Source organism: Hyperoodon ampullatus (assembly GCF_949752795.1).
Source record: "Hyperoodon ampullatus genome assembly, chromosome: 2".
Classification (NCBI taxonomy): domain Eukaryota; kingdom Metazoa; phylum Chordata; class Mammalia; order Artiodactyla; family Ziphiidae; genus Hyperoodon; species Hyperoodon ampullatus.
Window position 1 is genome coordinate 198440119 of NC_136915.1, and position 27041 is coordinate 198467159.

General features: G+C 44.5%; 1 protein-coding gene across 1 annotated transcript; it reads right to left on the bottom strand.

Annotated features, from left to right (window-relative positions):
* KLHL12 (kelch like family member 12) lies at positions 1-26684 on the bottom strand. Its single transcript, XM_079698352.1, has 12 exons — positions 26591-26684; positions 24627-24860; positions 18402-18555; positions 17150-17367; positions 12756-12905; positions 10477-10591; positions 3257-3363; positions 2270-2465; positions 1676-1834; positions 1266-1364; positions 382-568; positions 1-224 (listed from the first exon to the last, which is right to left on the bottom strand). Exons 2-12 carry the CDS (start codon positions 24819-24821, stop codon positions 98-100), a joined length of 1707 nt encoding a protein of 568 aa, XP_079554478.1. The 5' UTR covers positions 24822-24860; positions 26591-26684; the 3' UTR covers positions 1-97.
* Positions 26685-27041: the final 357 nt, after the last annotated feature.

Here is a 27041-nt window from a genome sequence, read left to right on the forward strand (position 1 = left end):
TCGCGGCACTGGTGCCTGTAATCGCTCTGTGCACACAGTGAGAAACAGACATTCTGGAAAGGATCCTTGGTTCCCTGCAAACTGTCTCTCGGACCGGTCACTTCTCGCGGAGAACACACACGCCAGCGTCGCAGCGCTGAGTTCCCATGGAGGTCACGACCTCCCAGCTGTCGATGATGGGGTCGTAGCACTCGATGCTGCTCAGCAGGGAGTTCCCGTCGTAGCTGAGGGGAAAGAGGCGGGACTGAGCTCTGCAGCCACACGGCCCCCTCCCACACAGGCCCCCTCCCAAACAAGCCGTCTCCCTCCCGAACCAAACCCCATCTCCACCCCAGATGCGGCTCGGATCACACCGCCCTGGATGCCTGGTTTAACCCTCACCCTGCAATCGCATAAAGTCTCCCCCGAAGCACCGTGGCCCCGACGTAGCATCGCGGGGTGGTCATGCTAGTGACGGTTGTCCAGGAATCGGTGCGAATGTTGTATGCTTCGACAGAAGAAAGGTGGGCTGTACCATCGAATCCCCCCACCACATAAATATGGTCATTCAGCAGGGCTACTCCTGCACCTGGGGAAGAAAAGGTACAGCAAATGAATCTGCTAAGCTCAGGATCTGACTTCTAGAAACAGAACACTGTCACTGACGGCTAGCTGAATTCCCGAATGGCCGAGGGATGGGGATGGGGCCAGACAGGCCTGGAAGAATCTAGTCCAGCACAGGTTACCCGCCTGTAAACCCTCTTGAACTGGCTGTCATCTTCACCTTTGTTAATTCACGGCCCAACCCTTATCAGGAGAAAAGAAGGAAGTGGAAAAAAGAAGGCAATAAAGGGAGGAAAGGGGTTGTGACTGGCTCTGGAGCACATCTTGCCCAGAGGAAGGGCGCTCTGCTTACTGTGCCCCAGCCTGGGGGCTCAGGGAGCCCCTTCGCCGCACACGCACATTCCCTCAGGCAGTGTGCACCACGTGCACAGAGCTGGACTGGCTGCTAAGATGCAGGGAGGGGCCCAGATGCAAAAAACGAGTAAGACAGGAAGCCTTCGCCCTCAAATTGTACCCCAGTCAAGGTTTAGGCTGCCTTTAGTCTCACTGTATTTAGAGACAACAGGCTGGAGGAGAACGGACCTGACTCATGTTTCCCTCTGTCTCCAGGGAAAACGGGGCTGCAGCCCTGGTCCGATGCCTGGCCTGTGGCTGCACCCTCACTGCACATACAAGGTTTGGACAGCTCCATCTGTTGCCCCCCAAGATCTGACTGGTCTTACCAGAGCGCTTGGTGGCCATCGGTGTGACATTAGTCCAGTGTCCTGTATGGGGATCATATTTCTCAACTGAATTTAAGATATTCAAGCCATCATATCCTCCTGAAAGACAAAGCAGAGACCACTCCAGAAAGAATGGTAAGTCCTCATGCCCATTCCCATTCTGCCTTTCTCGAGTGGTTCAACTAAGTCTTTTAGTTCCAGTTCTCCCTCAAGGGTTCCAATAATCCAAAAAGAAATCTGACAGTACCCTATTTTCTGCTTCCATGAAAAGGAGAATCCCAGTTAATGAAAAATATACTGCGACAGACCGGGGTTTTAGTGGAAGGACGTCTACGAACTTCATTCTGGTAAAAAGGATCCCACCCCGAGGCTGCCGCCCATCAGTTCTCCCCGCGTCCCAGCCCGCACACCTAGGCAGTAGATGACCCCGCTGGCCACCACGAGGCCTGCGCCTTCCCGGGCCGTCTGCATGTCTCCCAGCATGCTCCACTGGTCGATGTTTGGGTCATACCGCTCCATACTGGTGTGACGCCTGCTTCCGTCAAAGCCCCCAGAGACATAGATCATATCTGCTCAGAATGAACAAGTCACAGCTGTTAGAGAACGAGAGGCTTCTAATAACTCTTTTCTCTACAAATCTCCCACGACTCTTTCCAATGTTTGGGGGCAAAAACAAGTGTTTTTTTAAGGGATAAGTCAATTAAGTCCTTTTTAAAGAGGACAGCACAATCGAGACATGTAAAAAGAATGGGGTAAGATGGAATCTTCAGAAACATTCCAAGACTAGATGGGAATTTGCAAAACTAACAACTAGTGCCAATTCCCCACTCAGCACACTGGAACTTGATTTACCAACTCTGTTGTCAGCGTTGAAACACCCATGAGTATTTCTGAAAGCAGAAAGGCATATCTGATCTCACCAGTAGCCTCCACATTTCATAGAGAGGTATGAACCCCGATCCAGCCACCCCGAAATGCAAACACTGCCCTGTGCACCAGCCTACCTCCTAAGGTGGTGGCTCCAGCCAGGCCTCGTCGGACATTCATAGGGGCCACAGAATACCAGACCCCATCTTCGTCTGCTGTGTAGTCTAGACACTCCACTGAGCTGAGGCGGGAACGGCCATCGTAGCCGCCAATCACATAGATCCGGTCGTGAAGGGACACTGAGGCTACATAGCGTCTCTTCCGAGTGATGCTCTAGGATTCAGGAGAGAGGAGGTACCTCTGTCATTTCAGTCATGCCAGTCTTAGGCCTCCCCTTCTGCTGTCCTTCCTGTTTTTATCTATGCACCTCTGCTGCTTCACCTGTCACTGTGAAGCCTTCTGAGCAGAGGTTCATCTGCTGTCTGGATGAAAACCTCTTGCTTGTTGTGATGCTCTTACAGGTTAAAGCCTTCTCTACATTTGCCTCCTTCCAAGGCTTCCAAAGGACCTAATGTCCTTCTGTTATCCAGTATCCGATTCCTTTCTATTCCATAAGGCACTGGGCTAAAGACCGGTATCCTTCCATAAAGTAGAAAGTGATTACCACCATGCTATCTAAGGGCCAGGACCCAAAGACCCAAAAAGTTAGGAGAAATGATCAAAAGATTTACAAGTTTTCTCAGAATTACTACTGTTCATTCAGCACTGAAACAGACACGCCGAAGGAGAGAGATACAAACTTCCAAGTTCCGCTGGACGCCAGTTCAGCTTAGCACAGTTTAACACAGTGTGCAGGTCAACAGGGCACGAGGGGAGCGCCCTGGGAGTTGCACAGGCAGCTCGGGAAGGCGCGGGAATGGTGGCGGCCAGCTGAGTGTAACGTGATACAGGGTCATTAATATTTCTGATGTCTCATTAGTCAGTAACTAACTACTGTAACTAATGCCGTAAGGATCATGATGCTGTTACCAGGCTCTTCTAGTCCAAGGGCTGGACTAGTTACGATCCGGAGCCAGGGACTGCATTTAAGCTCTTTCCCCAGGCTTGGTTCCACCACTACTTACTGGCAAAAAGCTCCACTCCTGAGTCTTGGGGTCATACTTCTCTACCACGTCGATGGGAGACTGCTGGCTTCCGAAGCCCCCAACCACCAGAAGCACTTCGTTGGCTCCTGAGGACAAGGGAGAAGGAGAGAGGTCACTTCCCCATCGCTGCTGGGTAACTCCTCCCAGGGAAGGAGAAGGAGAAACGGGGCTAGGATACCTTGTTCTCTGCAGCGCAGAGAAGCCACCTGAAGTAGGAGATTCATCATACGGCTGCCTAACAGGAAATTATTTCTTCCTGAGAACCCGAATCTCTGAAATTTAAATTTCTGGACAACATTAAAACTCCGGAAGGCAAGCGTGAACACACCCTACACCATTTCAACCCATCTAGACAACTTGGCTGATTTCACAACGGGCCCCAAGTGCAGGCTGGAGGCTGGAGGGGCTCTATCTGCCCTTCTCACCCTGTAAAACTCAAAAGGGGAGATTTTTTGCAACGGCAAAGAATGCTCTCCTAACCTTGTCCCCAAAAAGTTGAGAGTTGTGGCTTAGGAACCAAATGATAGATTAAAAAAATCTTTTCCATGACTTTTATTTTTCCAAATTAGCCAACTATACGACCACATTCCCTGCTAATTCATCAAAACTGCCAGGTAATCATAAGACTAGGCTTTTAAAAGGGAGTCTTTTTCTCTACTATTTTCCCAAACAAGACATTTTGATAGCTTTTATATCGTCCCCTTTCCCCTAAGGACTTATTTGGATAATCTTATTCTGATAATATTTCTTTTGAGGAAGTCCCCCGTGTATTGTTCTACTGGAGAGAACACTTAGCGGGAGCATTTAGGGAAATTCAGTCACCAGGAGGGCATTTTGTTGACCTGGACTTGAAAGAGCAAATGCAGTGCCTTTAAACTGATAAGAAATACAGACAAGCCCCTAATGAAGTCACGGCTGTGACAGTCACCCACAGCTGCTATGACCATCAGGGAAATGCTCACATACGCTTCACAACACTCAGCAGGAAGCACGCCACCATCACTTACGAAGTATTCTTGCCGAAAAATTGAGGCTGAATCTTGATTCTTATCAAGCGTCTAGTCTAACCACCAGTTTACAGGAGATACAGGGGACAGAAGAATGTGCTAAATGAGACTACTTGGATGCAGTCAACAGAATCTAGACTGCAGAATCTAGACTGTGGGAAATTCTACAGGTTTCTTTAACAGATAAATTGCAAAGGAAAACCAAAGCAGGAGGGAAAAAACTATGGATTAAAAGAGACTAAAGAGGACTTCCCTGGTGGCACAGTGGTTAAGAATCTGCCTACCAATGCAGGGACACGGGTTCAATCCCTGGTCCAGGAAGATCCCACATGCCACGGAGCAACTAAGCCTGTGCGCCACAGCTACCGATCCTGCGCTCTAGAGCCTGCGAGCCACAACTACTGAGCCCACACGCCACAACTACTGAAGCCTGTGCGCCTACAGCACGGGCTCCACAACAAGAGAAGCCACCACAATGAGAAGCCCACGCACCACAACGAAGACTAGCCCCAGCTCGCCGCAACTAGAGAAAGCTCACGCGCAGCAACGAAGACCCAATGCAGCCCAAAATAAATAAATTAATTAAAGCCCAACAAAAATATGTGAAAAAAATAGTTTCAAAATAAAATAAATGAGACGAAAGAGTGCTATGAACTCAGTGCAATGTGTGGGCCTTGTCTGGATCCTGATTGGAGCAACTGAAGTGTCAAAAACAAAGAAAAATCAATTACGGGAAAACTGAGGAAGTGTGTATGTGTACTTGATATCTGATGAAGATAAATACTTGGTTGTGTGTTTCTTATCTTTTAGAGATACACACGAAAGCATAATATATATGGATGGAATTTTATCCTGTCTGGGATTTGCTTCAAAATACGTAGGCTATGAGTTGATAACTGTTGAAACTAGACAATAGGTATGGGGGAAATCCTTATATTATTCTGTTTTTATACGTTTGAAATTTTTCTTAAACCCACACATAAAGCATGGACTTTAACCTCCCCCTCTGAGAGGGCACCTGTCTGTGAACTTGCCAAATAAAGTACGTGGCCCCTTCTCCAAGGTGAGCAGCCATCTCCTTTTAGAAAACAAGGCATTTGAACAAAGGGCCCTTTTGTATGATGCAGATTTTATTTCTGAAATCCCTCCAAGCTGGGGGAGGCCAGGGCCTGCGTTGGCAGCACTTCCCCGCCATCTGCCCCTTTCTCCCCCTGACCTGAGCAGAGGAGGTGAGACAGCGATGAGTCCCGAAAGCACCCACAACAACCGAGGGGATTTTCTATGCTTCGCACATTAAAAAAAATTCCATTGATTTTCAGCTTTAATTTCAAAATCTGGAGGACCAGTAGCACTCCCGTTGGCTGCAAGTTTCTCAGTAAACCTCCTGGTAACCCTGCATCCACAGAGGAACGTGGACAAGGTGTCAGCGTGAGTCGCTCAGTGATTTATGGCTCTGAACCCTGGGGCTCCTAGATCACTAGAGGCTGGGGTGTCCGAACCTCTCTGCAAGGAAGGCCTCTTTTCATTACTTTCCCTGAAAGATCCTGTGTTTTGAAAGACTGCCTGCCACGTGAGTTTAAGTGGTTAACTTCCCCACTGCAGCCGGAGTTCATGTCAGTGCCAACAGAGCTTTTGATAAGGATGAGAGGGCCAGTGTTTTAACACTGAAAACATGTAATTTTAGTCAATCCTGATGTCTGTTTAGCCTGTGTAGCTTTTTCTAGCACAAAATTGATTTTCTTTTAAAAAGTTTAAAAAATAACTCAAGGGCTAGTATGACTGTCATCCTCACTCACATGTTACCCACCCTTTGGTTAAAAAGATTTAAGAATTTTATGTCTTGTGATTATAAAACATATAATATATAAAATACATTATCAGTGTTAAAAAGCTTAAAAAGAAAGTGTTATGAAAAAAATTTAGCTATAATTCCACAATACAAAGACACAGCAAAACATAAGATTATTTCCTTCCAGTTTTGTTTCTAAATATTTATAAAACATAAATGGGACCATATTGTAGTGCGTCCTGTTTTATTTCATTTTCTCAAAATATTAACAAAATCCTTTAATATATGATTTTAATATTCTTAGGCATTTCAGGAGTTCATGATTTGGGGTTATAAATAATCACATATAATCCTATGATAAACATCCTTGAATATGAAACTTTTCCCAGTCATTTTCTTAACACAGTAATGGGAGGACTGCCTAGTGAAGAACATGAACCTTAAAGAAATCTTTTGATCTGTATAAGATACTGAGGTTGAAACAAATTCCATCCCCACCAACACTCTAAAGGTGCCAATCCATTCTACTCTCAGTAGCACTGGTATTGTTTTTTTATTCTTTGATACTTTGGTAGGCAAAAAATTGTATTTATTGTCTTAATTCTTGCCTTATCACTGCTAAGACTTTATAACTACTTCGGCCGAATCTCGCCCCTTATATTTAGCAGGACTCCCCTTCTATGAGCCGTACACTCAAGTCTCTAGTGTTTCTTTCTTGCATGCATTTTTATGAGCTCTTTGCCTGCAAACGACTTTAACCTTTTGCTGTGGCTGCAGCAGATTTATTTTCCTGATTTGTCTTACAATGTTGTACATGGTTTTCATTTAGTCAAGTACACTGGCCTTTCCTTTTGCAACTTCTTCTATTGCTTTGTGCCTAGAAAGTCTTCCTCCCTCAGAGGAACTCCTAGGGTTTCACTGTTTTTGGACCCTCAGCTGGGACCACTACTCCAGCAGACTTACTAATGTGAGAAAAAGCCAGGGAAAGGGCTGACCAGAAGGAAGCCTGTTTGTTCTCTGCCAAGGAATGGGGCACTTGCCAAGTTAGATTCTTATCTTTATGATGAGGAAAATGTGTCTAAACACCTGATAAGAGCAGTGTGAAAAGGCGCATTACTCACACCAAGGCGTCCCAACAGTGCCAGTCACTATTTTTTTTGGGGGGGGAGGAGGGGAACGTGTGTGCGCTGGGGTGTTTTGTTGGAGGAAAGTGCAGACAGGCTGCAGGACTGCTAAGAACAGGTTCAGGGACCGACATTTCCATGTGCTCAGAAAAGAAGCCAGTGACAAAGTAGGAACTACAATTTCTATTACATCTTTTATGAGAGAGTAATGGGTAAGATTAACAATTAAAACAAAATCCCCACACATTATTTGGCATGCTGTTTTTCCTCAGCTGTATATTTAATTTCCTTATGCTGTATGCAAAGAGCCATCATCCTGGTAACTGACTTAGCAACCTCTATGAATAGAGACGGGCAGAGAGGACAGGATGGCTGGAACAATTTACTTCTAAGGTACTAACGTGGAGATGCTAAATTAAGAATCTGGTAGGGAACAGTTTCATTATTTCCTTCCTAGAACTTTTGAAAAAATGACCTCAAAACTATGAGGGCGTGTAGAATCATATTCTAATCCCTCAAGGTCAGGACAATAAGCAAGTTCTCTGAGCAAGCAGGAGCTTTCTGCTGCCTGTTCAAAGAAAAGCAGGAAATGCACTCTAAAGAACCTTCTGGGTTTGGTGGTTCACACAAATTTTCATTGGACTTAGTTCGATTTAACAAGCAATTATGTACTGGTTGGGACACTTCTGGCTCTACAAGAAAGAAACACATCTTCTGTATTGGAAAGAACTCTAGTGGCTGAATTTAACTCCTTTCATATGCCGAAGAAGAAATGGTAATCCAGAGAAGCTGAAGGACTTGTCGAAGTTCAAACAGCACGTTAGCAGAGTAACAGAACCGGGAGTGAAAAATCAAAGTAAGCGAGATGTCTTATCTCCTAGTGCCAGATTCTTTCCTCTACATCACTGGCTTACCTGGTACTTCCAGAATATATATTTGTTATCTTCTCTGTAAGCTTATGGTAATAACACGGAGGTATATAAACAAAACACTAGTAGTTAATATTCCCCCGCAATCTCACTTTATTAAAGGTTTAGTGTTTATCCTGTATACATATCGTTTGTTTATGCTCAGGCAAACGCACATATATAGGAGCTTTTGCCTCTTTCTTTTCCCCCACTCAGTGTACACAATTAATCTTACGTGTATCTGACTCAATGCTTTTAACAGTTTCGTGACATTCCATGGTACAGCTGTGCTATAATTCAGTCAACCATTAATCCCCCTTTACTTGGCATTCAGGTGGTATTCATTTTTTTCTGGATATTAGCAATTTATAGTAAACGTTCCTATGCATGTATCTTTCCTCATATGTGCTTATTTCTGTACTGACACACTGTTTCTACAGTACAGGTTCCCGGAGGTGGGACACACAGGGTGTGCCCGTTTTAAACTCTAGTGACTACCTTGTTCTAATCTGTGGTTCCAGACCTCCTAGTGGAGCATCTTTTAAGCGCATGGTGTTCCCTCACGCGTCCTCCTCTGTGTGCTACCTGTGCGCCTCCCAGGCCGGCTTCTGTGGGGTCACTGCTCTTTTTCTTGTTGATACATATGGGTTCTTTTTACGTAGAAATGTTAACCTTTTGTCATACATATTGAGTATATTTTCTCCCAGTCCCCGTCTTTTGACTTTACGTCTTTTGCCATCAATTTTAAAAAAACAAAAAACCCCAAAAAACTGATGCAGTCCAGTAACCTTGAATAGTTCTAGGTTTTTCTGTTTTAGTTAAAAAAGGGGAGTAGAGAGAAGGGAGGTTGCTCTCTCATGGATACAGAATCCCAGTTTTGTAAGATGAGAAGAGTTCTGGACATGGCTTGTACAACCGTGTGAATGTATTTAACACTGCTGATCTGTACACTTAAAATGGAGAAGATGGTAAATTTTATGTTATGTATATTTTACCACAATTAAAAATAGAAAAAAAGGCTCCCACCCAGAAGTTATACAAATAATTTTCGTATAATTTCTTCTAATATTTTCATGATTTTTCACTTAGTCCTTCAATCTTTTTAAAAAATTTTCCTTTTGTATTTTTTCCATTTATCTTGCGTTGATTACATATCTCTGTATATAACAAGCAATACAGATCACATTTTGTCATCTCCCAGGAATTAACAGAACAGCATCCCTTTAAAAACAACAATAACAAAAAGTAGTATCTCTGGGTGGTGGAATTATGGATGACTCATTTATTTATTTTTTGCTCCTCTGTATTTCTAAAACTTCTACAGATATGTACTACTTATGCCATTAAAAAATGAGATAAATCATCATTCTACTTAAATCTATCAATGAAAGGCTTAATTATCAATTAACACCTTAGCACACATGAGTCCACAGTCAGATAAGAGCAAAAATAGGAAGTGATAAAAACGAGATACCACCCCATATACACAGAGTAATTTATAACCTGTGAAATGCTGTTACTACATACAGTATCTAGGATCCTGGGACAGTGAAATGGAAGTGACGTAACATTTGAGCACAGATTACGTGCCAGCTGCAATGTCAGGCATCTTACATGCGTGATGTCATTGGGCCTCCACAACAACCACAACAACTAATGTGTGATAAGACATTAGTGTCCTCATTTCAGAGGCGGAAGCGTCGGCTCAGACAAGTGGACACCCTGCCCAGGCTCACAACCAGCCAGTCACTGGCTGGGCTGGGATCTGAACCCAGGTCTGTCTGCCGACATGACAGCCTCCGTGCACAGCACTCACGAGTGCCGAGAGCCGTTCTCAGCCTTTCACTTGCTCTTCACGACAACCTTCAAGGGAGGAGCTATGATGGCCCCCATTTTACAGATGATGCAACTGACATAGAGAGGCTGAGTTTCCTGCCGAACACCTGGCAAGTGGTAAATGGGGACCTGCACCCAACCCACAGTCTGGCTTGAGTCCAGGCCCTTGACCACCGCATGCCATTGCCTCTGACCACCCGGGACTCCTCTGCAGGTCACCACGCTGCTGCTTCCCCTTCCTCTTTTCTCTTCACGTGGAGAAGGGCAGAGGTGGGGGAAGCAGACCACTTACTCACTACATGACATTTGAGATATTTCTAATTCACAGGCTCCAAATATACTGAAATACAGTGATAACTTATGTTGCATGATACTTGACAATTTATGAAGTGGTTTCACACACTTTATCTCATGTAATCCTCCAAAGAGTTATGTGAAATAGAAGGGAAGATATCCTTGGTTTATAGGAAAGAAAGCTCAGGGTGGTAAAGGGACTTGTACAAGTTGACACAATTAATACAAGATGCCAGCTTACCTAGACGCGCCCTTGTCCTGGGTCCCTGCATCTGACTGCGCAGCTCAGGCCTCAGATGAAACTTCTTTGCTTCATCAACGAGGTCCCTGCACTGTAAACTACAGCGGATGAAAGGCTGAAATACAGCAGGTAGGACAGTGAGCTGCAGGACCACCTCTAATAAAAGCATAAATGGCACATATAAAGAATTAAATTCTTAACACAGAAAACCAGTTTCCAAAGCCCTGTGGTTCCAGGAGGGCTGATGGTAATAATTATGCTACGGGTTTCCGGAATGATTAAAAAAAGATTTTTTGAATAGACGTTACATGATTCAAAGGTATGTGAGGGGTATGTGAGTGGACTATAAGGAAGAAATTACAAACAGGAGGCAAAGAATTTGAGATGTGACACTAATCACCGGCATCTTTTCTAATGCGAACGACTGCAAAGCTGTGTCTGTAATTAACTTCCAAAGAGACCAGGGTTGGGCCAGAAGCAGGAGCACACACGCCCTCAGGGCCTCACCTACACATTACAAATCAGCGGCCCCCAGGGTAGCCTCCAGGTAATGCACATGGTGAAGGTCAGAAAACGCACCACCGAGATCTCAGGCTGGAGAAACACTTATAAACAAACACGATATGATCCAAGTTGATATTATTGGGTTGACCAAAAAGTTCGTTCGGTTTTTTCCTAAGCTGGCTCTAGTAGCACTTAGCTGACTTTAACTTCCTTCGAAACAATTTTTTTAGATTGTATTGTGACAGCTGTCATATCGGTGTGCATTAAAAAATACTTATCAAAATCGTTGAATTTTTCTGTAGCCATTTTAATACTGAAGATGGAAGAAAAAAGCAACATTCTTGGCATATCATGCTTTATTATTTCAAGAAAGGTTAAAAATGCAACTGAAACGCAGAAAAAGATTTGTGTAGTGTATGGAGAAGGTGCTGTGACTAATCAAATGTGTCAAAAGTGGTTTGCGAAGTTTCGTGCTGGAGATTTCTCACTGGACAATGTTCCACGGTCTTGCAGACCAGTTGATAGTGATCAAATCGAGACATTCATTGCGAAAATCAACGTTATACCACGCGGGAGACAGCCGACGTACTCAAAAGGTCCAAATCAAGCATTGAAAATCATTTGCACCAGCTTGGTTAATTGCTTTGATGTCTGGGTTCAGTATTAAGTGGAAAAAAACCTTCTTGACCATATTACCGCAAGCGATTCTCTACTGAAAGGTAACAAAAATGTTCCATTTTTAAATTATGACTGACGAAGAAAAGTGGATAGTGTACAACAATGTGGAACGGAAGAGATCGTGGGGCAAGTGAAATGAACCACCATCAACCACACCAAAGGCCGGTCTTCATCCAAAGAAGGTGATGTTGTGTATATGGTGGGATTGGAAGGGAGTCCTCTATTTTGAGCTCCTTCCGGAAAATGAAATGATTAATTTCATCAAGTACTGCTCCCAGTTAGACCAACTGAAAGCAGCACTCAACGAAAAGCATCCAGAATTAGTCAACAGAAAACGTGTAATCTTCCATCAGGATAACGCAAGGCTGCATTTTTCTTTGATGACCAGGCAGAAACTGTTACAGCTTGGCTGGGAAGTTCTGTTTCACCTGCCAGACATGGTACCTTCGGATCTCCACTTATTTTGATCTTTACAAAATTCTCTTAATGGAAAAAATTCCAATTCCCTGGAATACTGTAAAATGCACCTGGAACAGTTCTTTGCTCAAAAAGATAAAAAGTTTTGGGAAGATGGAGTTATGAAGTTGCCTGAAAAAGGACAGAAGGTAGTGGAAAAAAACGGTGAATACGTCTTTCAATAAAGTTCTTGGTGAAAATGAAAAATGTGTCTTTTATTTTTACTTAAAAACTGAAGGAACCTTTTGGCCAACCCAATAAATGCATCAAACTCCTTTCATGCTGGCCTCACCAGAAGTCAAAAATAGAGACTAGGTAAGCAAAGCACCTTTTCCAAGGCAATTTGGAACAATTGCTGTTTAACAGAGAAGGGGACAAAACTTATCATCCAATGTTGCTTATGCAAAACACCGAGGAGCACGTAAAATGAAAAGACAACAAAGCACAAAATTAAATTAAGCCATAGACTTTCATTTCTGCCAGGAGACTGACCGGCCAAGCGACCGCCTGCAGACTCCCCGCCCCAGGCCCCCTGGGACATGCTTCCCAGGACGCTCGTGCCTCCTCTGAGGTGACCAGTTCTGGGTTCACGACACGAAGCTACAAGAGATGCCCACAGCCCTGGGTCCTGTGTGGCTCACCTCGGCATCTATGACATCTGTGATGTACCTGGGCGTCAGCAGGGGCATACGGACGTACTGCAGCAGGTCCGGCAGAGACTCTTCCCGCCCCTCCCTGGCGTGCTTCACCCAGTTGATGACGGCCTCGAAGACGGGCTCTTCAGAATCCACCTGCGAGTGCGTGACCACATGGTGGGGCTGCTCTGTAACCTTGCTTCCCTTCCCTTCCCTTCCCGCCCCATTCCCGCCACCGTTATTTCCCATCTCCCAGAAATAAGCAGGCTCTTGGGAAAACAATCGTTTCAGACACAACTTGCTGAGATCATGAAGAGAGTTATAGTCAAATCGGGTGAAAAAAACCTAAGAGAGAGAGTCCCTAATAGACCATCAGTCACAAATCGGCTTTTAATTCAGAATTTTCCCCATTCCTGAATTTTTTTCTGGTTATTTCTGAAACTTCAGCAGGGGAAGGGGGAATCTGCTGCCCTATTCGAAACTGGCTCTTTTTTTTTTTTAATTTATTTTGTTTATTTTTATTTTTGGCTGCGTTGGGTCTTCGTTGCTGCACGCGGGCCTTTTCTAGTTGTGGCGAGCGGGAGCTAGGCTTCGTTGCGGTGCGTGGGCTTCTCATCGCGGTGGCTTCTCTTGTTGCGGAGCACGGGCTCTAGGCACACGGGCTTCAGTTGTTGCGGCACACGGGCTCAGTAGTTGTGGCTCGCGGGACCTAGAGCTCAGGCTCAGTAGTTGTGGCGCACGGGATTAGCTGCTCCGCGGCATGTGGGATCTTCCCGGACCAGGGGTCGAACCCGTGTCCCCTGCATTGGCAGCCAGATTCTTAACCGCTGAGCCACCAGGGAAGCCCCCGAAACTGGCTCCTAAAATAACTTATATTCATAGGTGTTGTCTAAGGACCTCCATGCTCACTCTCGGACCCCTCAGCCAAGGCTGTGAGCAGGAACTTCCCTTAAGGCATCGTAAAGAGTGCAGGGTCTTCAAAGCACTGTCAATTAGTATTTGAGCAACTACTCTGTATTAGGCACCGTGCTATTTGAGATGACACATATAATTAATCATTTGGGGAACTTAGGTCTAAGCTACATATGACAGACTGGATAAGACACACCCTAGAAAACCTACATTACGTCCCTGGACAAGCATAAGGTACAGTAACACCTAGTACCTCCCTGAAACTGACACCTGAGGACTAGGCCTGTGTCCCTCCATCAGCCCCTAGAGTGTGTCTGTTCTGAGATAACTTTCAGAGTGTGACAGTGCCCAGACAAAGACATCACTCTGTGGACTTCTCTCAAGAATTGAAAATACAGAAAATGTTTCAGAATGTTCATTCATTTGATGGATTTACCAAACACCTACTAGTGCCAGGAATTGTGGAGGGTAATTATACAACGGTGAAATCAGACATGAACCTTCCTCTTAAGTGGGGAGATAATTGTTAAATCAGAAAAACGAACAATCCCACTCTGTCATTATGTACCACATAGGAAAAGTACAGGGGCTATGAGACAGAATACATGAGATTTCATTAGGCTGATGGGACAGGGAATGCCTCCCTGCAGGAGCAACAGGTTTAAACCTGATGGAAGAGTAGCAGTTAGCAGTAGCCTCGGGGCAGACAGAAAGCACTTGGAAAAGCCCTACAACTGCACTTTCCAACACAGTAGCCGTGAGCCACGTGTGCTATTTACATCTACATTAATTAAAATGAAGTTAAATTAAAAATTCAGCTTCGGGAATTCCCTGGCGGTCCAGTGGTTAGGACTCCGCGCTTCCATTGAAGGGAGCACAGGTTCAATCCCCGGTCGGGGAACTAAGATCCCGAAAGCCGTGTGGTGCGGCTGAAAAACCCCCCAAAACCCCCAAAGTCTGTCCTTAATAGCAATGAACGTGGCCAAAAAAAATTCAGCTTCTCAGTCACACTGGCCACATTTCAAGTGCTCAACAGCCACCTGTAGCTAGTGGCCAGTGAACTGGACAGCACAGACACAGGTCCTTTCCATCTTCACAGGACTTTCTATTGGACAGCCTGGGAAACGACAGAGGCTGGTGTGGCAGAATGAATGAGGGAGGGGATGAGAAAGATCAAGCTGGAGAAGTAAACAGAGCATCAGGAGACTGGATTTCACTCTAAACCGTTAACAGGCTTCAGGTAGGCCAGTGTTGGGCCCCACTGACGTCTGGTAAAGATTTCTCCGAGAGCCGCGGGAGGGCGGTTTAGAAGGGCTAAGAGCTGGGAGGCCAGTTAGAAGCTACTCTGGTCCATCAGGCAAAAGGTGATGCTTAGCCTACGGCAGTGATGACAGAATCTGTGTGACCTACTTTATGGGAGGTCGAACTAACCCAGCCCACTCACGGATTACATGCAGGTGAGGGTGCTGGAGGGCAGTCATGGCTTTTTCAATAAACTTTGGTTAAAGGCAAGGAGGACAGGCTAATAGTTCTGAACAGCTGCGTGCTAGACTCTGACACGTTCTAGGTTTAATGTAGATATATCCATTTAAAATGGGGTTTTTCAATCATGAGCAGAGATCCTTTATCTTACTGAGGACAGAATAAACTAGAATTGCAGAGAAACAGCTAAACTGGGAAGAAAAGCCCCCAACACTAATGCTTCACTATGGAGAAAATATTCTCCATAATAAATTTTCTCAGAGACTTCGTTTATGTATCAGGCACTGACATTCTTATTTAATGCTCCGAACAGCCCTACGTAGTAAGTACGACTAGTATCTATATTTTATGGGAGAGGGATCTGAAGGTCAGGGGTTAGGGGACACGCGTCACACAGCCAAGCCCAAACCCCAGTGTGACCCTGAAGCCCCTGTTGTTTTAAACAATGTGACACGCTGCCTCCATTGTTTCAAGTACTATTGTTTTACATGGTCCAGAGGAAGCGTTAGCCCCGGGGCCAGACATCTGGTTCCTGTTTCTGGCTGGTATATGAAAGACAAAAAATGTCATTTGCTGAAAAAAAGCAAAGGCCAGTCTCGCTGGACACTTAAGGAAGACTGTACAAAAGAGTTCATCCTGGCTTCTGCAGAGGTCAGTTGTTTGCCCTCCCTGTTCCATCTGGTTTTATCCCCCAGTCTCCACTGTTCTAAAATAAATGGTTGCTGTGACTACTTCCAGATCTGGTCAAATAGAAACACAGCTCACAGCTCCGTGGTGAAGAGAGCAGACTGTGGATGCAGATGGGCGGTGCAAGTCCTGCCCCTCCTAGCTGGGTGAGGGTGATGACTAATCACAGCGCCAGTTTCCTCCTCTGAAAAATGGACACAGTTCTGAGAACTGAACAAGATTTACAAATGCTGGACTTCCCCAGCAGTCCAACGATTAAGACTCTGTGCTCCCAATGTAGGGGCCCGGGTTCGATCCCTGGTCAGGGAACTAGATAGAGCCTGCATGCCGCAACTAAGACCCGGCACAGCCAAATAAATAAATAAGTAAACGTTTAAAGTCGTTTCTCATTATTATCTCAGGAGAGTGAGAGAGGAAAAAAAAAAATAAAAGAACTCTTAGCCTCCTTAGAGAATCGAATGTCTCCTCACTGGGGAAAACAAACCCAACAGGTAGACTCCTCCCCAGCACTTGGCTCTGCTAGGGGTCTTCCAGAAGCTCCTAACCAGAGGGCTGGAGCGCTGGAGAGGAATGCCTGGCTGCGGCGACACGTACAGCCCCCGCTGCACTCACTGCAGCTCCCAGCCTAACTACAGATCCACACGCAACGCCCCCCCCACCCTGCGGAGGACGAAGGCTCGCTCCCCGCTGGGCCGTGCCCCTGGGCGCTCCGGCACACGGAGGCGGGACCCTACGGCGTCAACGCCCGGTCCGCAGGGCCTTCTACTCCCACAGGCGCTGATGGGCGCTGATGAGCTGCCTCCGGCTCACCATCTCCAACCTGCTGCCCCGTCCGTTCTGATCCGCCCCCTTTACGATCTCGTTTAAATCCGGAAGGTTTTCTTCTCTCCTCTATGGAACTTCCTCCCCTTGAACAGGCTCATTATTCTCCTGACACTCAGTCGTCATTTTGGTCTTCCTGTTTGTCGCCACTACTACACTGTGACTTCTCTGGACACAAGACTGTCTCTTATGCACTCTTGGCTCCCCAGCACCTGGCATGGCGATGGCTATACGGGAAGACATTCTTGGTAAATGTTTTAAAATGCTTATTCCATACTGTTTAATAGTGATTCTTAACCACTGGGATCACAAATTTCATTGAGGGAGGTAGCGAACTCCCATAAATAGGCAAATACGTTTGGCACGTAATTTCAGGGACATTTAATGAAACCTCAGAGCTTAATATGGACCCTGCTACAGAAGTATAACAACTCCACCTTGCTTTCTGGTCTTCTGGCCCAGTCCTGAAGAGAGCTAATGCCAAGCCAAGTCTGTACCTGGATCTCATCACACTTGATGAGCTTTTCCACCTCTCCTTGACTGAGAAGAATGAATTCTTCATGCTGCACCACTTCAGGAAAATGCTTCTGGCTAAAAACCTCAGCTGCTTGCATCAGATCAACACAGTTGTGAGTTTCCGCAAAGTCCCTGATACCCAGGCAGTTAGAAGGGTCCAGCTGGCTTTCCAAGAACTCGCAGCAGGCTTGCTTCACGCCTAGGACAGACAAAAACAGTGAGTCCTTGAGGACACTCGGCCAGGTAGATGGGCCTATATTCTTGGATCACAACATCTCCATGTTGTATCAGAGGAACCCTGGCTCAACACCTAAGAATCAGGTTAGAAATTTTATGCTTTGGGAATTCAAATCCTATTTTTGTCTTATGTGCTGTGTGGCCTTCCGCAAGGACTTTACAAATATCTGCTGCTGCATTAGAACAAGTACAGCAAGACGAATTGCTTGTATGGACACCACCACAATTAAACAAACATGCCTATAAAACTCTTGGGAATCAAGCTATAAAATCAACTTAATTTAGCATAGTGTACCTAATTTCTACTCCACATGAAGACGTACTCAAAGACTCCGGTGAAGGAAAAATAGGAGATACTGATAACAATCTCATATTTGTCTAACTGAAAAGCTCAGAGTATAAAATTAATGTTAGAGCTGTGCACTAATGCAAAAACTTCACACTGTTTCAATCATGTATCAAAAACTGAAAATAACAGAAACAGAACTGGAGGTGAGGACAGACAGGTTGGGAATTGGAAGGGGGACCATCTCCAATCCTGTGAAAACTTTACACTTTCATTTTTGTGTGTCAGTTTAAATTTTTAATAGATAATTTACATGATTCAACAAATTAAAGGTACAGAAGGGTTTATGTGAATAGTACCCCCAGCCTCCCGACCCACCTGGCCATCTAGTTCCCTTCCACGGAGGGAACGACGCTTATCAGTTTTCTGTGTTTCCCTGCAGGACTGTTGTGCACATAACATGGAAGGAAAGGCATCTATTATCCCCCCCTCCACTTTTTTAAAAACAAAAAGTAAATGCTCTCTTCCAAAGAGCCAAAGACTCACATTTGGAGGCTACTCTATACCGCACTTGAAATCTCAACTTGTGTGCCATGGGCAGTAAACATGAGGCCCACAGTCTGCCTCCTTAATTTTCACGATTAAGTTTACATCACGAATTTTAAACATCTCCAGAGTCACTGTGGCACGAACAACTTTAGCACCTGTACCTTTCAGCTGAAGCAGGCAGGCTGCAGGGAGCAGTTCCTGGACATTCTCCACCGTCACGTGCACGGTCTCCGTGTACACAAAGTCCAACAGGATTTCCATGGTCGAGGCAGTTAAACCCTGGATATCTACATACGGTTTCCCCTTCTCTGAAAGCTGAAAGTTCAAAGGGTATGAAATCATGGTGGTTATAATTCCACAAGATTAAGGCAGAGTCTCATATACAAGAGCTTCAAGGGACATTAACAATATTAACTGAATATCGGAGGAACCCTGGCTCAACGCCTAAGAATCAGGTTAGAAATTTCATGCTTTGGGAATTCAAATCCTATTTTTGTCTATGTGCTGAAAGATCTAAAAAAAAAAAGATCGACTATTTTGTTTGATTTGTACAAAGCAAACACGGCATATATTTGTAGCTTTTCAAATGGGGGGAGCTATGTGTAACCCAAGAAGATACAGAGGTGACACCTTCCTGGAATATTAATTTTACTTGTGAATAACTTTAAATGCTGCTTTCATATTAAAACAAATACAGACGTAACACCAAATAGAACCAAAAGTTGCCATGAGCATGCCACTAGTGTCCCTGAGCTTTTAAGATGAAATACAAACTTCGCTGAGATTTCATGCTTGTAGATGCCCCAGGAGTTCCAGCTCCAGACCCTCCAGGATGAGCCAGCACTGTCCTATCTGTCCCTAGACTACACGCAGGTCATCTTGAGAGGGCTTCTGCTGTACCACTGAAGACAACAGGGTTGTTTGATACTTCTTCAAATACTGGGTTGACTCTCTTTTGGGATTACCAAATTACTGGTGGTACATTTAATCTAGACTATATCCTTGGAGTTATGAATATAGTTGAGGCCAGATAATCATAGAAAATGGTTTAGCTAAGGGTAGAAATCTTCACTTTTACAGGATAGTCAACTATCTGAAAACTGATTACCTTACAAAAATTTTACTAGATTGTAACCTTAGTTTAGAAATTCCAATTACTTACAAAATCCCAGTGCACGTCCATTATGAACTAAATCTTTATCATCAGCCCAGAATAATAATCAGAAAGTATTCTCTACCAAAGCCAAGAACAAAATAAATCCCTAACAATACAAAAAGTCACCAGTACATTATTGTGGAAAAACATTTTACTAACATTTAACACAGCATAAGTATTTACAAACAGAAACATGAGTACCTTTATGCCAGGAATTTCTTAGTCAATAAACTATATTCCCATTAGCCAAATAGCTTAAATATGTAAATGAGATCACTATGTAATAACTTAGAGCAACTGTAGTATTTCACATTAATATTTGCTTTACAATTTTTCAGGGTGCCTCTCATTTACTATTATTTCATCTGATTCTCACAGCAACCTGGTAAGGCAGTTAGGTCTGATATTACTGCCCTTTAAGACATAAAGGATCTAAGGTTCAGAGAAGTTATGTGACTTAACCAAGGCCTCAAGTAATAAGCGACAGATCAAAGCCAGGCCTCCTGCCTCACCCTGTGCTCTTTCAGTTGCACCACATTTAAGGAGCAATTTAGGGATGGAAGAGAACGAACAAGCCATCAAGTTCAATCACTCTGTTCTACAGACAACCTAGTGAGGTTAGATGGTCACCAGGGTTCACACAGAATTACTAAGAGAACTGAACCTAAAATCCAGGTCTCTCCCACCTCCTAGAGAAATGAAAATTAAAAAAAAAAAATAAACAAATGGGACCTAATGAAACTTAAAAGCTTTTGCACAGCAAAGGAAACCATAAATAAGATGAAAAGACAACGCTCAGAATGGGAGAAAATATTTGCAAATGAAGCAACTGACGAAGGATTAACCTCCAAAATTTACAAGCAGCTCATGCAGCTCAATATCAAAAAAAACGAACAACCCAATCCAAAAATGGGCAGAAGACCTAAACAGACATTTCTCCAAAGAAGATATACAGATTGCCAACAAACACGTGAAAGGATGCTCAACATCACTAATCATTAGAGAAATTCAAATCAAAACTACAATGAGATATCGTCTCACACCAGTCAGAACGGCCATCGTCAAAAAATCTACAAACTATAAATGCTGGAGAGGGTGTGGAGAAAAGGGAACCCTCTTGCACTGTTGCTGGGAATGTAAATTGATACAGTCACTATAGAGAACAGTATGGAGGTTCCTTAAAAAACTAAAAATAGAACTACCATACGACCCAGCAATCCCACTACTGGGCATATACCCTGAGAAAACCATAATTCAAAAAGAGTCATGTACCACAATGTTCACTGCAGCTCTATTTACAATAGCCAGGACATGGAAGCAACCTAAGTGTCCATCAACAGATGAATGGATAAAGAAGATGTGACACATATATACAATGTAATATTACTCGGCCATAAAAAGAAACGAAATAAGAGTTATTTGTAGTGAGGTGGATGGACCTAGAGTCTGTCATACAGAGTGAAGTCAGAAAGAGAAAAAGAAATACCGTATGCTAACGCATATATATGGAATTTAAAAAAAAAAAAAAAAAGGTTCTGAAGAACCTAGGGGCAGGACAGGAATAAAGACGCAGACGCAGACGTAGAGAATGGACCTGAGAACACGGGGAGGGGGAAGGGTAAGCTGGGACGAAGTGAGAGAGTGGCATGGACGTATATACACTACCAAATGTAAAACAGATAGCTAGTGGGAAGCAGCCGCATAGCACAGGGAGATCAGCTCGGTGCTTTGTGACCACCTAGAGGGGTGGGATAGGGAGGGGGGGAGGGAGAGGCACGAGGGAGGGGATATGGGGATATTTGTATACGTATAGCTGATTCACTTTGTTATAAAGCAGAAACTAACACACCACTGTGAAGCAATTATACTCCAATAAAGATGTTAAAAAAAAGAAAAAAAATCCACGTCTCTGGAACCACTCCTTTAAACAACTTCAATGCAAGGGTATGCAGAACAGTATGGAGGTTCTTAAAAAACTAAAAATAGAGTTATCATTATAAATAGAGTTATCATACTCCTGGGCATATATCCAGAAAAGATGAAAACTTTAATTTGAAAAGCTACATGCACCCCAATGTTCATAGCAGCACTATTTATAATAACCAAGACATGTAAGAAACCTAAGTGTCCATCAACAGATGAAAGGATAAAGAAGATGTGGTGTGTATACATATATGTGTGTGTGTGTGTATATATGTATACACACAGACACACACAATGGAATATTACTCAGCCATAAAATAGTAATAACAATTGTGCCATTTGCAGCAACATGGATGGGCCTAGAGATTCTCATAGTAAGTGAGGTAAATCAGACAGAGAAAGACAAATACCATATGACATTACTTCCGTAAGGAGTCTTAAAAAGTGATACAAATGAACTTATTTACAAAACAGAAATAGACTCACAGATATAGGAAACAAATATATGGTTACCAAAGTGGGGGAGAGGGAAAATTAGCAGTTTGGGATTAACAGATACACACTACTATATATAAAATAGGTAAACAACAAGGACCCACTGTATAGCACAGGGAACTATATTCAATATGTTGCAATAACCTATAATGCAAAAGAATCTGAAAAAGAATATACAACACACATGTATAATTGAATTAGTTTGCCGTACATGTGAAACTAACACAATGTTGTAAATAAACTATACTTCAATTAAAAAAAAAAAACTCAAGGGGATAGGAGGATGAGTTAAATAGATGAGGGAGATTAAGAGGTACGAACTTCCAATTACAAAATAAATGAGTCACAGAGATGACACGTACAGCATGAGGAATAAAGTGAATGATACTGTAATACATTTGAACAGTGACAGACGGTAACTAGGTTTGTTGCGCTGATCATTTTATATTGTATAGAAATAATGAATTACTATGTTGTGCAACTCAAACATAGTGTTGTAGGTTAATTATACTTCAGTTGAAAAAGACAAGACCATTTGACACTTTCTTGCCTCATGTCAGTTTTTAAAGAAAGACTATAAAATAATCACTGGTGAGAAAAAAATAAAAGAGAGTTCTTTTACAGAACTCCACGCTAATTCCTGAACATGCAGAGAAAGAGTGAAGACAGGACGCACAACGTGTGGTGAGCAGCCAGCAGTCCGAGTCCTCAGTGCTTCCTGCTGGCAGCCGTGATACTCGCCCAGTTAAATAAATACCACTGCTTCTGGTGCTCCTTGGGGTACTGTACAGGACAGGGTCTGTAATGTCGCCCTGCACAGGGTCACTTTAAAATTAGCCTGGGGCTTCCCTGGTGGCGCACTGGTTAAGAATCCGCCTGTTAATGCAGGGGACACGGGTTCGAGCCCCGGTCTGGGAAGATCCCACATGCCGCGGAGCAACTAAGCCCGTGCATCACAACTACTGAGCCTGCGCTCTAGAGCCCACGAGGCACAACTACTGAGTCTGCGCTCTAGAGCCCGCAAGCTACAACTATTGAGCCCAAGTGCTGCAACTACTGAAGCTCGCGCACCTAGAGCCCATGCTCAGTGACAAGAGAAGTCACTGCAATGAGAAGCCCGCACACCGCAACGAAGAGTAGCCCCCCGCTCGCTGCAACTAGAGAAAGCCCGCGTGCAGCAACGAAGACCCAACTCAGCCAAAAATAAATAAATAAAATTAAAAAAAAAAAAAAAGCCTGGATCTGCTGGGGCGACGTGTCAGGCTTCTGTGTTCTCCCTACCAGCCATGTGACTGAGCACTGGTTCGGCATCACACATGACTCTGGCTTTACAATTAGAACATCAAAGTTAGAATCTAGCTAAGTTAATTTAGGGTTAAATACCCTCTACCATTTACAAGCTATAAGGCATTTAACACCTGAGACCTTATTTCTTCATTTGTAAAATGAGACGGTAACAACTACCCCTGGGGTGAGTGGGATGCGACAATCACCTAACACAGCATCTGCCCATAAAAGGCAGTTACTGACATTTTCATGACACGATCTCTCCCACTCAGGTCAGCAGCAACACCCGCACTGATAAAACACTGGCGGTTGAGAGGATTTTTTAGAAAGTGTCACTGTAATGAAATATGTCAGCCATACATATAAGTAGAGATAAACGATATGATCAACAGTGGTGTACTCACCATTCAAGCTTAAAAAGAAATGAAGACAATTTATTTAAAATTTAAAAATCAGACTTGAGATACTGGGAGCTGAGGTCTGCAGTGCTCCCCTCTGCTCAGCTGAGTCCCTCACGATTCACCCAGCAGCCTCCTTCACATCTTAGCTGTCTTGCCAGGCAATTACTAAGGCAGTCTTTTTCCTAATACTTTGAGAGCAGAACCTCTTCCCTTGCCAAGCCAACCTGTTTCTAATTCCCTTGTTAAAGGCTTGTGCTCCAGAGCCAGCATATTTTTCTAGGTGATACTTCACACACCCACAGAGTCAGGCACTAAGCCCTCTCCCTCTCATTTGCAATTACTCTAAAGCCTTCACTGGTAGAATGAAGACTGATTTTCTCCACACATTGTTAGAAGGAATGGGATGCGGACTGAGGCTCACTCCTCTTTCCTTCCCCCTCCCTCTTCCCCAGTATTCACTTTAAAAGATTAAACTTTAGAAGAAGGAAAACACATTTAAAAAACAGTGAGTAGGGCTTCCCTGGTGGCGCAGTGGTTGAGAATCTGCCTGCCAATGCAGGGGACGCGGGTTCGAGCCCTGGTCTGGGAGGATCCCACAAGCCGCAGAGCAACTGGGCCCATGAGCCACAACTACTGAGCCTGCATGTCTGGAGCCTGTGCTCTGCAACAAGAGAGGCCGCGATAGTGAGAGGCCCGCGCACCGCGATGAAGAGTGGCCCCCGCTCGCCACAACTGGAGAAAGCCCTCGCGCAGAAACGAAGACCCAACGCAGCCAAAAATAAATAAATAAATAAATTTAAATGGAAAAAACAGTAAGTAAAATCCAATAGCTGGTATTTGTTTTACTGCATGCTAGACATTGTTCTAAGCACGTCATATGTAATTTTCTCAAGTAATTGTAACAGTAACCGTATGCTATTGTGTATTACTATTATCCCTCATTCAGAGATGAGAAAACTAAGGCACAGTCAAGTGGCAGATCTTATCCAGAGTCGGCCCATTTAACACCATACTATAGAAATTCACCACTACGTCAAACTTCTACTATTTTATTCAGTGAAATGAGACAACTGTGAAGTGACATGTGTGAGGTTTCACTTGTGAGGAGATGACTCACCACTTACCTCACTGGTGAACATGGCACAGAAGTAATCGCTGCAGGCAGCCAACACAATCCGATGGGCAGGGAAGTCTTTCTGTTCCACTCTCAGTGTCACATCACAGAGGGTATTGCTCTTCCTGAGGGAGTTCATGGAATTGAGGATGGATTTAGCATGAGTATTTGTCATTATGTCTTTGGGGGCCATAATGCCTCCCATCAGGCAATATGGAGAGAGAATGAAAGGGATCCTTGGATTCTGCAGGTACAAGAGAGAAAAAACAAACAAACAAAAAAAAAACAATGAGCATATCTGAAGGACTGGAGAAACTAAATATATTCAGTTAGCTTTACAAATTAAGGAGGCTCCATCGGACTCAAACATCCACAAGTAGGAAGCACTCCTATTCCTGGTATTACCAACACAATCTAGCCACTAACTATCCCGAGTAAAAATGATCTCTTCTTCCTCTGAATTCCATTATCATTGAGTGCCCAAACCACTGGACATTTGTTGTAATCAGTATGCAACTGTACTGTAAGTAGAAAGAGACTATACATTTCCTGCCTGTCTTCACAAGGCTGCTGTCTCACATGATAAAATGAGAAGATAAAATTTCTTAATGGTGTGACATCGCTATTTTTAATATAACTCTAATCCTTAAGTAGATTAAGTAGGTAAATATTTAGAGGGTGGGGACCCTGTTTTATATATTTTTTTCTCTCCTAGCAAGTGTATAATAAATGGTTAGTAATAAAACACAAGAAAAGAAAAACTGCGTATTCAACCTAGGGCAATAAAGGCCAGTATCAGTAAAAATAAACTTTTTTTCTAAAGAAGCACACTAATAATTATTTATGATGACTTCCAACTATATCTGGATTTCTTCTTAAAGTGAAACTTCAAATGAGGACCCAATACCTATACTGAATAATGGAAACCATGCAAGCTTATTTATGAACTTTCTCTTAAGCTACTGAAGCTCTTCTATAGAAGGGTCTCCCTACTCTATTAGTAAACATCAATCAGCATTAACAAATCAATATTTGCAGTAATTCTTCTATACTGAGAGAGAGAGACTTACTAGGATAGAAACCTATCAAAACTCTACTATTAATTTCACGGCCATAGCCAGTCACTTGTAAAGTTCACCTGTATGCATCAATTAAATGAACTCAGTAATATCAATAGGTTACATATAAAAAAGAATCAATGTAAGAAGTACTTTCGTGGTTGTTGACAGGCTTTAGTCACACTATTTTTGTTGTTGTTGTTTATTTGCTTCCAGGAAAATTTCTGGGGAATGAAATGGGGTGGTTATTAAGAGAGTCTGTCTTATGTGGAATCCAAAACTTTCTGAAAGGATGCAAGAAAATAAAATCAATCTACGGTTTTCAAGAGTCCACAACTCACAACCATAATTTCATATGAATAGGAAAAACGAGATCCTAAATTCTCATCTACCCCTGCTTATAGTTAGGGTATTATTCTATGAGCGCTCCAACCACTCCGCAAGACCCATTTTACAGAAAAGGTGATTCATCAAAGCCTAAGATGATTTTCAAAAAGATTTTCCCTAAGTCAACTTAGTTTCAACTCTGGAGATGTGAGAAAGGTCTGCACAGACCCCCCTCCCCTTTACGGTGAAGACCTTCTCGGGGGGTTATATGACCTGGCTCGGCCTGTCAAACCAACGCGACCCCAACGCGGCTCGGTCTCCCTCCCGGGGTTCTCGACCTCCGCCCTCCGCCCCGAGGTGACCTGGCCCAGGGCTCCCGCGAGCCTCCCGGTGGAGCGGCTGGCCTGGGGCGGCGTCGGATTGCGGAGGGGCCGCCTTCCCGGCGGGCGAGGAGCGATGCTGTGCTACCCGACAGCCTGCAGGCGGAGGTCGGGGCGCTGCACGCCAGGAGACTCCTCCCCGCCCGGAGGGGACGACGGTGGGAGGGGCGGCAGGGCAGGGCGTCGGCCGACGCCCCCGGGCCACTCACCTGCGCTCCGGCCCGTGGGCTGGGCGCGGGGCAAGCGGGCAGCCCGGGAAGAACCCAAGCGCCGCCGCCCCGACCCGGAGGCTCCGGCGCGGTCCCGGCGGCCGCGCGCGGTGATGACGTCACTCCCGCCATGTCACGTGAGTGGCCACGTCACTTGACCCGAGGGTGCGCATTGCCGGCTTCTGCGAGCCCGGAGAAAGCAGCGCGGAGGGTTTGGGTGACTGGGGGCGGGGCACTGGGGGCGGAGGCGGGTACGGGCGCGAGGGCCGGGGTGCAGCCCCAGCCAGGTGACCGGCTGAGGCGATGTTCCCCAGGGCCGCGAGGCGCGGCGGACTGAGAGGATTCCAGAGATTTCTAAGCTAAGGGGCTGACTGCAGGGAGTGTTTTACCTGACAGGTATTCAGGAGCCCTCTTACATCGAGTAAACCCACGGAGGCTTCCAATTTCTTCA

Bases quoted from the DNA above. Each gene is read 5' to 3' on its own strand.
- KLHL12 (XM_079698352.1), bottom strand. From the start codon at position 24,821: ATGGGAGGCATTATGGCCCCCAAAGACATAATGACAAATACTCATGCT. The intron at 1,365-1,675 runs GTGTGCGGGCTG...TTTGTCTTTCAG, and splicing joins CGGGGTCATCTACTGCCTAG to GAGGATATGATGGCTTGAAT. The intron at 225-381 runs GTGAGGGTTAAA...CTTTCCCCTCAG, and splicing joins AGACTTTATGCGATTGCAGG to CTACGACGGGAACTCCCTGC.